The sequence below is a fragment of the Phaethon aethereus genome (assembly GCF_964289735.1).
Source record: "Phaethon aethereus genome assembly, chromosome: Z".
NCBI classification, from domain to species: domain Eukaryota; kingdom Metazoa; phylum Chordata; class Aves; order Phaethontiformes; family Phaethontidae; genus Phaethon; species Phaethon aethereus.
The window spans coordinates 27,359,997-27,375,136 of record NC_138577.1 but is presented as its reverse complement, the minus strand read 5'-3'; the positions used below and the strand labels follow the sequence as shown (position 1 = coordinate 27,375,136).

Genomic DNA, 15,140 nt, shown 5'->3' with positions numbered 1-15,140 from the left:
GCAGCTGCAGAGAGATCTGCTCTCACCTTCGTACTGGTTCTCCCAGGGAAGTTTCCAAAGGTTGCTTTAATTCCTTTGAAAAAGATCTGACTCCTACGCTAGCGGATGACAGAAATCCTCTGGCTTGATGGGAATTTTTGCTGCCTGGCATATGATGTCTTTTGTTTTAGCAGGAGAATCAGCTCAGTTTCTTCTGAGAACAGCCTGCCAATCCTGACACATTACTGTATTTTGACTTGAGGAGTTAAACACGCCTTACAGGAATTTTCTATTTCTGCAACACAGTCATCATCAATAAAGAGCATGCTAACTCCTGTCTTCTGAAAACACTTGCGTTGCGCTCTGTTTTGGCCAGTTTTGAGTCAAAACGCTTCCGTGTGGCATGCTTCAGTAACGCTTGTTCAGAACACTCCCGATGCTTCCTCACTGCCTCTGCTCTTGGCTTCTTTGGCTGGCTGACTCCTTCGCTGAGGCCAAGAGGTGTTCATGCACAACAGACTGCACCCCATACCTACAGATACCTTTTATGTATTTTTTTGCTTGGGTTGCTGATGTGCCTGCCCGGCAAGCAGGACACTGGATGTCTATGTATCTCAATGTCTATATCATATGTATCACATTCAATAAGCAGTTCAGGACTTTCTTACATTTATTGTAAACATGTGCTTGGCTGCTCCACATTATGCAGGAGAAAGGAACACAGGTGGAAAAAGGAAAAATACGAGAAATATAGGATAAAAAATTTTGACTTGTAGGTTCAAATGATAACAATAACCACCACAAATAAAGCTTTCATGATTTCTTTTTCTTTCAAAGAGGTGGGGGAAAGGTGCTTGTATCAAACCAGCACATTACTCTGCTTCTTTAAGACCTGTAGAAATTAAATTTCCCCCCTGCAAGCAAATCTCCAAATGTGCAGAATGCTCTGGAGCAAAAGGGCCCGACGGTAATGGCGAGGCTACAGTTCGAACCAGCAGCTTCTGAACAAAGGACAACAAACCCTCTGGGGCTGCGTCTGGGGCAGCGAGCAGTGCGAGTGCAGCCACGTTCGGGCTAGCTTCCACACAGCTAGCAGGGCATCGCGGTGAGGCTGAGCCGCGGGGACTCGGTGCAGGGTGCCCACACTAGATACTACGTGAGCTGCTCAACCTCACATTGCTACCCTGGCTCCTCTCACTAAGTGAAAGCCAAAGAGAGAGCTGTGCCTTTCGCCGATAGATTTCTGGCTCCCATTGCTGCAGATTCCTGAGAAACAACACTGCTGGAATTATAAAAATAACAGTATATTCAGATGCAGAAAAGTAGGTTTCATTTTTACATTTCCATCCACAGGTAAGAGATGTCTCTCTTGCAGGGAAGAACAAGATCATTTTGCTTCCCATTTCTTTTGTTCTGTTTAGAGAAAATTTCCATCATCACTTAAAAAATACAATCCAGACTCAGAGAATTTCGAAGCTCTTGTTCCCCCTCTGAAAATCTTAAGCTTGCAAATATCTGCATGACCGTATTTAACTCAAAAGGGGGAAATCCATACACGCAGATTATACTTAAACATACCTTGTCAGTGTAGCTTTTCCTCTCCCCTTAGTAGCACCTGGATGCACGCATTGTTTGCAAAGGTCCTGGGCTCTGCCTCCTTCTTGATTTACTGGGAAAAAATTCTTCCTGTTCGAGGATTGCCACAGTCACTGAAATGCAAGTTCTCTTCCAAGAAAACTTCTGGGTTGCTATTCTCAATCTAGTGGAAGTGAAAGCGGCTGACACACTCCTGGATCCATGCAGTGAGGTGAGACTCGGATGAGAGCACATGAGATTCCCCAGAGCAGGGATGTGCAGGGTCTGAAACTACTTCAAAGTCAAAAGAAAAGAAAGAAGAGCCCCAAAACCCAGCTCAGAACTTTACACTACAGGTGATAGGAAGTGATGGCAGGAAAAAATAGGGAGTGTCATCAACCACCACAGACGACTAATACCAACACCAAACCCCTGGAGTTGTGGCAATAGAAGACGGAAAGGGCACGGGGTTTGCAGACTGCCAGAACTTCGGCTGTGTTCATGAGACACACACCTAATGCTCACCTTGAGAAGCCCACAGCAATCAGAGCAGAGTTTTGGGGCAAGCCAGGTGTGCTCACTATTAGCATGGTGTGAATACCTATGGAAAGCAAGATCCTTTCTAAGGAACTTTGTCGGTGCTGGCAGTTCGGGTGCTCTGTCCCTTGGCAAACCACTCTTGCCTGTTTTACAGCTACGGGTTCCATGTAAGGGAGCCTTTTTGGCAACTCTGCGTTCCCCTCCCACTGCCCCAAATCTAAAGCAGCTTTGATGGTCACTCCTCCTTCCCATTCCTGTATCTGAAAATGACACAAACTGCCAAATGTGTCGCTGCAGATCAGCTTTGCTTGTGCAAGACCTGGCAACGAGGGAGAATGTGGGTATAAATTACGCTTGTGTTTCTTTGGTCCTAGGGTGAGCTGCCAGCAGCGCAGAGGCAGTGCTGGCAGCTACATGTCCCTGAGAGGTTGTGGCAGGCAAGCTACGAGACCCCATATAGTGTGAAGACCCACTTCTCTCTATAGTACCTAGAGGTATTGCAGGTATTGTGATATAAAGAGTTGCACCTGCTTTCTGGCTACGTTGCATGGCCAGAAGAGAAGACATGAGCTGAATTGACTCCAGGATCTGACACAAAACTCTGTTCATTGTTCCCAAACATTTAACATAATGGGGAAAATTAATCCTACTTGTCTGAAGTAAGTGGAGTAAAACAAGGAACAACGCTACTAAGCAAAAAGAGATTTTAAAAAAGTATCTGTTATTCCGTGATATGTTCTCTGCTTAGCACCGTTCGGAGGTAGTGCACATACGCAGCATTACTAAGAAAATGTAAACAAGACAATTTGAACATTGCTTTGCCCAGTCAGGTCAATTTCCTGAAAAAAATCAGTGTGCAGTTGTGCACTTAACTGGCACGTCCAGTCACTGAGACTGAACTACGCGTGTTTGGATGGAGTTTCTTGATGGCCCTTTTTCTTAAATTGTCTTTTGACACCCAGACCTAATCCTTAATCAGATTTATCTTTGGCCTCAAGATCCAAGATTTCTGCAATCAGCCAAACTAAATGCTTCTTTTACTGACAGTTCTGCAGAGAATTAAGAATTAATCTACAACAATTTTCCATTCCTCTCTCCATGCAGTTATTTCTGAAAAAGGTTTTGATTTCGACTTTTGAATGCGATGTTCATAGAACGCTGTTCAGTAGCCACTTCAGTACGTAGACAGAGTGAATTGAGGTTTGGCCTCTTATTGAAGGTAAACCTGAAGTTAATACCTAACTGGTATAAAAACGAGCAGAAATCAGAAACTTTTCACAACTGACAACTGGAAAGACACATCCCAAGATATTAACCTTTAATGGACGCATTGTTCATTCTTGCAGGGTTTTCTTTAAAGGGATTGTCCTGGGAATTCCACCAATAGCATTAAACGATACTTCTTTGTGTTCCATCTGGTTTAGCCCTTTATTTATTTATATTTTACCTGAAAATGTATTTTCTTAGAGACCTTATAACAGCATTTTTGCATTATCAGTTCATTTTGTTCTCCTCTTTCCTGGATATGTTAACCAGGAAAAGGAATTCCCAGTCTGTAACAGACAGATTAATTGACACGTTTTACTTTGTCCACATAGAAAAATGCAGTTTCTGGATCATTGAGGCATATGGATTACGAACAAGACACTCCAAAAACTAACTATCCAGACAGGGATATACTTACAAAAATCTTTTATGTCAAAGTCAGGATTTCACAACATAACACGCTAATGCAAAATCCAGTAGCACCTGAAGGATTAAGGTAGCTGCTGCTATCACTTGACATACTTGAAAAAGACTTAAGAAAAAAATAAAGAGTAAAAGTACATTCTCCAGAGAACAGCAAGTGTATTTCAAAATAAAAAACTGTATTTTTGATTTATCTTTTTTGGGGGGGGAGGGGGGTGGTATTTCTGTTAGTTTTTTTGGTAATTTTTTTTGCTTTTTTTTCACAAGACTGTAGTTGCCATATAACAAGTTATATGCGATGTGACTGCTTTCCCTTCCAGTGCAAGTTTATGGTCGTGTTTTCAGGCTATAGTACTCAATACTGTTTTCTTGTATACATATTCCCATAGCTTCATGAAAGGTAGACACAATGTGAGATACCTGTCTCTGGGAAAGTAATGTTTCAAACAGGCAAACTTTTATCTCAAAACAGAAGCGGAAAGGCTACAGTAGGTATAGCCACCTAAGTATGAACTTTAGGTCACAATTTCTAAACACTCACCTACTGTACATAAACGTTAAAAATAGTCTTAGCAATAGGATTATACTTATATGTGCATGTATGTCCACCTTATCCCATATTTACGTTTGGCAACTATTTGGGAATTCAAAGGTACAGCCCTCAGTAATTGTATTATTAAAAAAAAAAGAAATTAAGTGTATCTACTCTATGAGAAAAGAAATTCTCAAATATCAATTTCCAATTTTAAATTTAATTTCAATAGGAAAATATTAAAAATGTGCACATCTAAATTTTTCCATGTTCTGTATATACATATGTGTGTGTACGTATACACAGAAATACTCATGTACCACACATATTCACAAAATTTAAGTGGAAATATTTCTGTCCACTATTTTCCCACAGGTAAATGACAGAGTATCTTTAAAAATGTCAATAATAATATCATTAAAAATAATATTACATTTATTCCATCATCAACTTTCTGTGGTTTTGTTCTTCATCCTTATTATGTCCACTGAGCATTAACAGGCCAGCTTCTCCTGTTATGCTGACTGAATGTTGCTTGAGAGCACATCAAGGACACATCTGGTTTACAGCAGCTCAAGTGACAGGAGAATCAGGCCGAAACATCCCCACATAAATTAAAAACTTGTATCTGCTCATCTGGACCTGATGAAGATATACACACCACTGTCTAAAATCCACTGAATGAAAAACATGTAGCTCACCACAAAGTTTTCAACCAGCAGCACACTGAACCAAGCTCCCCCCACCCCTTTAATAAATAAAATAGGTGAGAAAATACCCTAAAAATATGGAGAAAACTTAAACATTGTGTACATTACATACAGTATAATACATGATGGTTTAGCATTTGACCTAAACCAATTTCCTGACTAGTCAGGGGAGACCTGATAAATCACTGGTAAAGAAAAAAAACAGTATTTTAGAAATAAAGCGTGTATTTCTAATATAAATGACAGCCTGTGTGTATTATATGGTATATACACACAGTACACATATGAAAACAAACTTATCTTTTCTAGTTTTGAATAGCAGTCTCTAAGTGGAGAAAATTGTGTTGTACCAATTTAATAAGCAGCTAGTTTTCATGTTTAACATTCAAATTAATTTGGGGAGCAAACAAAGATCCGTGCATCTTTCGACTCTGAAGTCTGACACTCATTCATACATTTTAAAAAAGCCCTCTTCAACATTACAAGCAATTTATGGCAAGAACGTACTTTGATGCAAGACACGTGACACTTGGCTTACCTTTCAAAGAGGTGGGTTTTTTAAAATAAACCTATTATATAAAGAAATGTGTGTTTGCCAAAAGTCTGTTAAAATTACATCAAAACAACTTTAAAACCTGCTCACTGAGGATAATTGAATTCAATTTCCTGTTTTTAAACATTTAGTTAACAGTTCAGAATATTGCCTGGTGAAGTTTCAATAAAGATGTGATATGAAGACCCATAAAAGAGTAAACATATCTTCATCTCAATTTGCTATGACAACAAAACTTTCAGAAACAGCTTTCTTGGCTGGGCAAGGTCAGTGTACGAGTAACCCCTTGCAATAGCTCTATGCCTTTAATGCAATCTGTTATAAAACAGTGCTCCCCATAAGCCATTATTCATAAAACCTGAAATTCATGTGACATTCTGAAAAAGTCTCCTGCAGAACAGGTTAACAGTTAATTGAACATACATATTCGATATATGTATCAAGGCCAGAAAACAAATGACTGGCTTGACTGTCTATTCCTTGTTATCTCTGCATGTCAAATTTTACATTTAAAATTCTCAGGGTTTTTTTGCCTTTTTTTTTTTTCCCTGGGTGACTCACCTTCCATCATTGGTTGGCTTCAAAATATAGTTAAATGGAAGATAGTATCTCACTGTAATTACACGGAATTCATATGAAAAAGTAAACTTTACATTGGACAATATTGTAGAACACCAGAGTAAGTTCCATAAAGAAATACGGTATCTTCCAGTGTGTGTGTGTGTGTGTATATATATATATATATATAAAAAAAAAAAATCAAAAACCAACCAACCAACCAAAAAAAAACCCAGAAGGAAGAACTTTATACAAGCAGTTGTAATAACTTTGTTTCAATTAAAGATGCAACTCTCTCACTCCTCGCAAGAATAAATTGGTAATGGCACTGCTTCTCCACAGTGCAAAGTATCCTGAGAAATTATTAACAACAACAAAACACAGGGCTGTCATCACTAAGTTCTTGCACAAAACACAGCAATTAAATATCTTAAATAAATAAAACAGCAGATAACCTATATTGTGTCTATCACAAAAAGGGGATGTGACCTGGGACACTGCTAATTCTTCCATCACTGATAATTAGAAAAGGATTGCATTCAATTACTGTTAATATCTTTCAAGTTATCTATGGCCAATAATGTACAAGGAGGTAATTTGTAATTCAAGTTTTTTTGTTTGTTGTTTTTTTTCTTCAACTAGCTACAAGCTGAGTTCTGAATTTTACATTGAAATATGACTCAAATTTAAAACAAGCCCTCTCAGAGGAGCGTTTTCTAATTTTGTGCAACTTTGATGCAGAGCCCAACACAGTCCTATGAAGAGAGACAGTGCATCTTTAAGCTGATTGGCACTGAAATCCCATTTTCTTTAGCTGCATTCTATTAGCTTGGCCAAGTTATCTCGTAACTCTGTTAGTTCAAATATTTTTCCATCAAGAATTTCTAAAAGTGTCTTCAAGTTATTGCGAAAAGCTTCTTGCTCATTCTGACTTTTCTCCAGACGTTGCTCTAGATCAGACAGCTGGCCTTCCAGGTCTTTGTTTCGAATTTCTACTTCCTTCAGAGAAAATACATAACATGTTAATGCGTTGTCTGCAAACAGAAAGCAGTCTAACCTCCTGCTGGCATTTGTGTGCTATTTTTGTCAACTGGTTTTTAAAACAGTTTGTGATGCTTTACAGTTTCCACGAAGCCAAAACCAGAACCCAAATTGTTATTACCATTGTGTACGCCTCACCACTTCCTTCATTTTTTCAGTAATTCATCTGAAGAACAGAAACTTTTGGAGAGGTATAAAATTGAGTCAGCGAACAACAGACGTGATACACTTCTTCAGGTAGGTTATTGCTTCTATCACTCAGAAATGTGCCACCTACTGAAAACAGCTTCTCAAAGGTTCACCTAAGTTTAATTATTCCCTGATTTAGGCTGCACGAATTGCTCAAGGACACCGTCGCCATTAAATGATCTCATACAGAAACTCATCCAGAACACTGCTTTATGGATGGAGGAGAACTACCTTATCCTGCCCCACCTTACAGGCCTTTTCACCCTGAAAATCAAGACAGACACACATACTAGCAAGACTGGTGTCAAGGTGACATTGACCGTAACAAACTTAGACCCCCAAGCACGAGCTAAACACCTTGCCTCGCTGCACGGTGCCCGGCGCGCCCGCCGGCAAGCTCTGAGCAGGGAAAGCGCATGAGCCAGCGGCCCGTGCGGACGAGCCGTCCCCTGCAGCGGGTGGGAAGACGAAGCGGCAGCACGGCACACGCGGCTGCGGAGACCGACCCTGCGCAGGTTCAGCTCTCAGGCACCAGAAAGAGAAGCGGCCTCGTGCCAGTGCGCTGAGGCCCCTCACAGCTCTGCCTGGCGCCTGACGGGGAGGGGGGCCATGGCGGCTCGCCCCGGTGCGCTCCGGGTGCCCTCTCTTCTACCAAGGTACTAACGCAGCCGTCACGTAGGTCTGGAACAGCACGTCGTTACGTGTCGCATTCATTGCAGGTCTTGCAAATTCATGCTAAATTTTGTCACTTCAGTTAAGAAAAGCACTTTCAAAGGCAGCACAGGGAGAGCGTATTTAGTACAGCATGCACCCTGTGCGGCCATTCTCTGGAAAAGTGCGTAGTGAATTCGTATTTACATACATTAAACATTTTTTCAACACCGCTTCCCTTTACAGAGGCTTTGTGGCACACAGCTTTTAACAGGCCTGCTCTGAGACTTTACAACAACCGGTTTCACATAGCCATGGGGAGGGCGATTTGGCAGCAGTCACTGCCACAAGCGACTCCTCTTCCTTCCTTCCCGCTCTCCCACTGTTTTTGTTATAATTCTTGTCTCCCCCAAAGCTAATAAATACATTCATGTTTGCAATGGAGAGATCTCAGCTAACTGTTAAGAAACAGCCCGGCCCACACAGAACATGTATTTGGGCGGCCAAGAGTGACGGGTGTAAAATGGCAGACTTGCGTCAAAGTCCGTGGCCCAAGACAGCTTCCGCCCCTGAGGGGTCTGATGGCAGCGCCAATCGGCCGCTGCATCCCCGGCCAGAGGAGGGATGGGGTGCCGAGGCCAGTGCCCAGTGTTGGCTCCCAGCCTCCGCAGCTGGGGAGAGCGCTGGGAACCCCAGCAGTGGTGCAGGTGGAGAAGGTAGAGCCTCGGGAACCTGATCTCCTCATAACTGTGGCTGCTTGTGCAGCCAAGGGTTAGGTCCCAGCAGAACTGGAATGCTTCCTTTACTTCTTGTTTGTACCTGGGCAGGTTAAAAATTACAGGCTTTTGGGCATTGGTCCTGTACAGCACAGCTGAGAGCAGGAATTACCCCTTGCTGCTAGGACCAAGAGGAGAATTAGTTTAATCTGTTTAACACTGAACAATATAGTTGCCAAAGCACTAAAGCAAGCTAGCCAAAAAGAGTATTGGTAGAAACAATACAAATTAAAATACATGTAGGCTTATGTAGTGATTAGCTACCCCACTGCTGCTATAAACAAACAAGCTGACTGACTATAACTCAGCCATCCCCCCTGAAAGCTCTCCATCGAGCCCACTCCTGCCCTCCAAACTGAGTACTGACAAGCACTACCTGGTGTAGTGACTGCACACATTCAAGACCTTCTGGAGCCAAGTGACTATATGGACTAGAGGACTACAGCACTATAGGGCAAGAAGGGAAATTCAAGGTTCTCTCAGTTCTGCAGGAATGACACAGCCCTTTTTTTAGCTTACACAAAAGCAATTGCTGTTTTTCCCTGTTTACTCACATGTTGTGCTTCTCCTGTCACTGTTCCTCTTCTACTCACCAAATGTGTGTGCTCTAGGAAGTCTCCTTGCCAATGCTCTTACCCCAGAGATAATTAATTTCTCTAAGTAGGCAAGCTGGTGATGAAAGGGACCACTTTAGAACAAATCCATGGATATATATACGGTTTTACTTCATGACATCTGGGCCTGAAGAACATTGGCCTGTATCTAACACTGAAGATCATCTTCCAGGCCCTCTTCAGATGCTCTTAAACTGAGGAGTTGTTCTGCTGTGAGCTGCTAGGGTGGGAGCACCCAGGTAAAACTGAAAGCTTTATGTTAAATGTAGGAAATTCCATCCATATTCAGCAAGAGGCTAACTCTGCATTGCTAGTCCTTGCCCTCTATCATAGAATCATAGAATAGAATTATTGAGGTTGAAAAAGACCTCTAAGACCATGAAGTCCAACCATCAACTCAACACCACCAAGCCCACTAAACCATGTCCCAAAGTGCCACGTCTACACATTTTTTGGACACCTCCAGTGATGGTGACTTCACCACTTCCCTGGGCAGGCTGTTCCAATGCTTGACCCTTTGCAAAGCATTGAAATGCTTTACAATTTCAGTAAAGAAATTTTTCCTGATATCCAATCTAAACCTGCCCGGGTGCAACTTGAGGCCATTTACTCTTGTCCTATCACTTCAAAAGAGAAAAGGTCCCTTCTTTTGTTTAAAATTCCAGCTTGCATACCCATTCTTGACATCTCTTTCCTAGTCAATGTACATTTAGCATCCCAAACATTTCCTCAGGTATACTTTCTCCCACACTTCCTCTTGTTTCATTTTCCCTAACTTATGCTTAACATATTTAATGACATATGGGAAGCAGAACTAACTGAAATATGCCAGGAGCTGTTGCTTTTCATTTCTGGAAAATGCATCTTCCTAAATTTGACATTTGATCCTTACATATATTTACCCTAAATTAGTATTACTGATTTTTGCAACAGTATTGCATTACAAGTTCACGTACAGCTCATGTGCAGTTTCTTATTACAAATCAGTCTACCTGAAAACTGTTGCTTCTTGATGGGAAGTGGAGAGGTATCCATGTAATGTAACCTATTTCCCTAGTTCTGTCATTTCACTTTATTTGCAGTGAATTTTATTTAACAATAAACTGACTCTTCCAATACATTCAGGCCCTTTGCAAGGTGTATTTTACACTTTTTTCAAGCTCTTCTTACAGCAGACAAAATAATTTCTTTTTCTTTTGCTCTCAAAATTGTTTTCTTTTAGAAAATAAATAAATAACTAACAAGTTATTTTTGTTGTTTGCACTGTAATAACATTTTGTGGAAGTCAGTGCAAGGATCTGAATAAAATATTCAAACCATACACAACAGCTATATTTAGGAATCAGCCACAGTAATGAAGATATCCTGACTTACTGTGAGAGTCACATTGATCATGACTCATTAATATGTCTTCTCTACATTGCTAAGGAAATTATTAAGTAACAAGGGCCCCAATACTTACCCTTCACAGTGATAATACATTGCTCTTCACTGGAATTTGCCAATGATGGATTTCTAATTCATTCCCTGACATGAGTGTGTCAGAAATGCAATGCACCTTGAAATAGTAATTTCTTTGTATAGCATTTTTCATACAGGCTAGATTCCAAAATATTTTAGAGTTACATAATCCATTTGCAAGAACAAGAGGGGAAAAATAAAGCAGAAGAAAAAAGAGTGAGACTAACAGATACGGACCCTGGAGACAATCACCCTGAAAACAGATGATGAGTCAACTAAGTGAAACAGATGTGAGACAGTTAGTCTGGAGCTACAGAAGAAAACACCATTTCACTGATGTCACAGATGTAGGGTGAAGTGCCTCAGAGAAGGACAAAGCAGGACAATTATAGCAAAGCAAAGACTCAAAAACTTTTAGATGGGCTGCTTCAGATCAGTATTAAGCTTTAAGCTTAAGAAAGGCAACTTTTAACTCAGATCCTAAGTGAGCTTTAAATTTACTTGCATAGAACCATGTAGGACTATTTTCAGAAACTGATCGCCTACAACATGACATATGCACATATATACACAATATATCCATTTGGTTACTAAAGATACAAATATACCAAAAGGAAGCTACTTACTTTATAAAGTACAAATTTTAATAAAAACTTAGCATTTTCTAATCTTTCATCTCTTACTAGTCTGTCATAATTCTGCTTGCTAAGATAGCTGATTCTTGGTTCATTATTACTTTTCATATGATCTTACACTGAAATTATTGCACATGCTATTGCTAGAACAACTTCCAACTTCATTATAACCTCCCTTTTGAGTCTCTCAGATAAGCTCCTTTTAAGCTGAAAAGTCCCATTTTTAGCCTAAAGCCATCAACAATTTTTTTAATATGGGAACGGGCAAACTCAGGTGTATTCAAAACAATCAAAACAATCTTTAGAGATTATTTAATGTAACAACACACTTTTTCCAAATAATTTGACTTAAGAATGGGGGAAAATTAATAAACTCCTTTTGTTCTTATGTGGCTTATTCTGTAGGTTAAAATGAGATTCAAAGAAGTTCCAATTCATGTAATGCATTTCAAAGAATACCCGCTTAATGATTTTTAAGCTGTGACTAGTCTGATGGGGCTTGCTTTCAGCATGATTTAGGTCAAACCACAGAACAGCAAAGGTCACCTTTGAGCACTTCGGATTTGGAGCTGTTTAATGCCTGAGTTTCCAGTCCTATCGAAAGTCTGAAGTCTGAATTCAGAGTTTAACCCACCTAAGATTTGGGTCAGCCTCATTCAGAAGGCAGGCTTCACAAGGGAGGTGCGTATGTGCTAGCCCGTCAGCCAAGCGACAGAAGGACAGGAGCTTAGAAGAGGCAAGGGAAGGTATACTGAGGGCACACCAATTCCAGCAGGCTGAGGTCTTCGACTTTACACACAGTAAAGAAACAACCCAGAAAAACCAATAAAAACACGATTCTAAATAATTCCAAGAAAATGTCAAAGTGTGTTTTTAAAGTCGATACTACACAAGAACGCTTTAACCTTTACTTTCTCAGGGCACGATTAAAAGCTGAATACAAACTCATCCCAACCTGATGGTACACAGCCTGACAGTTTCAGTGGCACACAAGACCTATGGGAAGACACTGCAGCGAAAATGAGACCAGAATTGCCCAGGACATGTATCACTGAAGCACATCTGCTAGCCTGAGAGTACTCTCTGGACTTGTACATGAAATTTGGGTCTGTTCCCTCGGCTAAAAATACGAGCTTACAGCAAGTGGAAATTTTGATACAAATTCCTACGGATCATCCCAACCCATCACTTTGCAATACAGTCTAACTTACACGCTTAGTTGGCACCTTCAGTGAATATAGCACAAATTGCTGATGTGAACTGCTCACTTGATGATCATTGGTCCCTTCGCTCTCAATTAAGATGATGCACTATAGCTCACCTGTAACTTCTGGGTCAGAGAATCCCTCTGTGCCTGGAGCTCTCTGGCATTGTCGATTTCTTGTTTCAATCCTTCTATTTCCTAAGGGAGAAGAAACAGCCTGGCTAGCAACAGGTTACGGGGCTTGGTCTCAGTGCAAGTAAGCTGGCTACCACTTCTTCTGAACAAGCCATTGCAATGATACCAAAACTGGCAGTTGGCTACTGCTCATCACAGCACATGAAGTTTAAGCCCTGCTCTCAATACTCCTGGATCACAGTCCCAAAATGGCAATTCCATTGTGAATAAACAGTACAGATGAGTCTCTTGTTTTATAGAAGTTGAAGTTTTCCTCTCCCACACAAAGGACCTGAAAGAATTTTTTCCTGGGAAATGAAGGGCCCTTGTAATTAGAGAAACAATTTTATACTTTAAATTCTATTAGACTCTATCTTTCTCCATTTTTTCAAGAGAAAAATCCAATTTTCATCTGTGAGCTGCTTATTATGTCACTAGCAGCAAGGCTGAGCATCAAAAAGTTGTCTGCTTTGACCATTGATTTCTGTACAATGGAAGTCTAAAAAAAATGGTACCTTTAATTTAGCAAGAAGAAAGTAATACAGTGTAAAAATAACAAATATGGATAAAATAATGACCAGAAGAGAAACCTTTTCTTAACTTACTTTCAGGTTACAAGAATAGAAACAGTTAATGAAACTAAAAGGTATCAAACTTAAAACTGTTAAGCACTTTTTCCCCAGAAGGGCATATTCACCTCCCAGAACTCCTTTCAGAAAGATCTCTTTGCAGCCAACAGCTCAGCATAATTCAAAAGTGCATGGGCACCAAAATAGGAGACATTACCTGAGGCTAACCTTAAGTATGAGGGAGTTTGGAAAAGGCTTTGTTCCATTTTGGAAGGGTATTCTGTAACTACTGTGCCTCTCCTGCATCCTCCTTGGAAACACCTAACAACTGCCGCGCTGGAGGCAAAACCCTGCAAGACACGCTGCCCCTCTGAACACGCACATCAATGCCCACTGCGTCTGTCACGGAGAGCTCAAGGGATCTGGTCTTACAAGGGGCAAATAATCCTTCATGCGCAGATCCTTCCACCTCCTTTTTCCCATCCATAAAGGGGCGATTCTCGATCATTCTGTGGCTCAAAGCTGCTTTCCTCTAGGACCTGTGCCAGTGCAGGTGTTACTCCAATTCCTTTTTTCTTGCTGCTGCTCTAGCCCAAGGCAGATGGCACAAAAAATATCATCAACTTTCAGGCTGGGGGCTTGGCACGTGTTTAAGGAAAGGGTTGATCTTAGGGATCATAAACATCAGCTATATTAACATAGCCTGAAAAACAGATTGGCCTGAAAAAGGCATTGATCTATTACTAGTTCCAAACGCTACTCTCCAGAAAAATGAAAGCATGCTTATGACAGCTTCCCTTCTTAGTGAATTTGGACTGCATCAGTGTGATGGCTGCTCTGTGGAAAACACTTATGACTTACTTTTGCAAGCAGAGCTGCTTGGTAAAAGCAAACAGGAAAACATGATACTTTTTTTTATGTTCAGATGCCCGGTTCTATATTGGATGATGTAATCATATACATGGAAAAATATTAATCATTTCAAAGAAGCTGAAAAAAATTTTACTTTTTAACATCTATAGGAAATAATACAGTATCTACCAGCCATCCATATGGAAAGCCTTTAGAAATGACATAACAGAAAAGCCAAGAATAAATGTTAACAAATACCTCTTCTTTTTTCTTCAGCGTAGACTCTAACTCCTGTATTGTCTGGTTTAATTCTGTTTTATGTGTATGGACTGCATTGGCTTGACTGCTCACACATTCTAGCTCAGTCACCTGTTGAAATAAGTAGAAGCAACACAACAGAATTAATTTCAACAAATTCAAGGTACTAATTCTTCTTTGCATCAATATCTGCATTTGACATATACCCTTATTTCTGGCTGACTTCCGCTGATTAAAATGGTGAAGGTATTCTTACGTAGTTAGCATGAAATTCCTTAACAAATTGCTTAGTGTAAAATGATTGCTATGACTTCTTGGAAACAATAAATTTAATATGTTGCAGGCTGGAAAGAACATTAATTAAAAGTTACACTTACTAATTATTGAAAATTTTATGAAAGAAGCTGAATTACCATTTCAGAAACAGTAATGGCTGGATGATTAAACACAGATCTGTCTGTGTGACTAACCTGTCCATTTGACACTTTTTAATGTTGCACCATCTTAATCAACTAAGTCACAAAGCTCACACACTTCCTAGCAAGCCAATTAATATTTTACAGCCTCGATTTCTGATTCA

The 15,140-nt window shown here is 40.3% G+C and overlaps 1 protein-coding gene across 1 annotated transcript in view; it reads right to left on the bottom strand.

The window, feature by feature from the left end:
- Positions 1-5,981: 5,981 nt before the first annotated feature.
- Positions 5,982-15,140, bottom strand: part of HOMER1 (homer scaffold protein 1) — a gene marked incomplete at its 5' end in the record, with an annotated part of 70,532 nt that continues 61,373 nt past the window's right edge. Inside the window, 3 exon segments of the mRNA XM_082013281.1 lie at positions 5,982-7,135; positions 12,825-12,905; positions 14,561-14,671. Of these exon segments, the coding sequence (XP_081869407.1) occupies positions 6,947-7,135; positions 12,825-12,905; positions 14,561-14,671 (381 nt within the window). The 3' untranslated portion in view covers positions 5,982-6,946.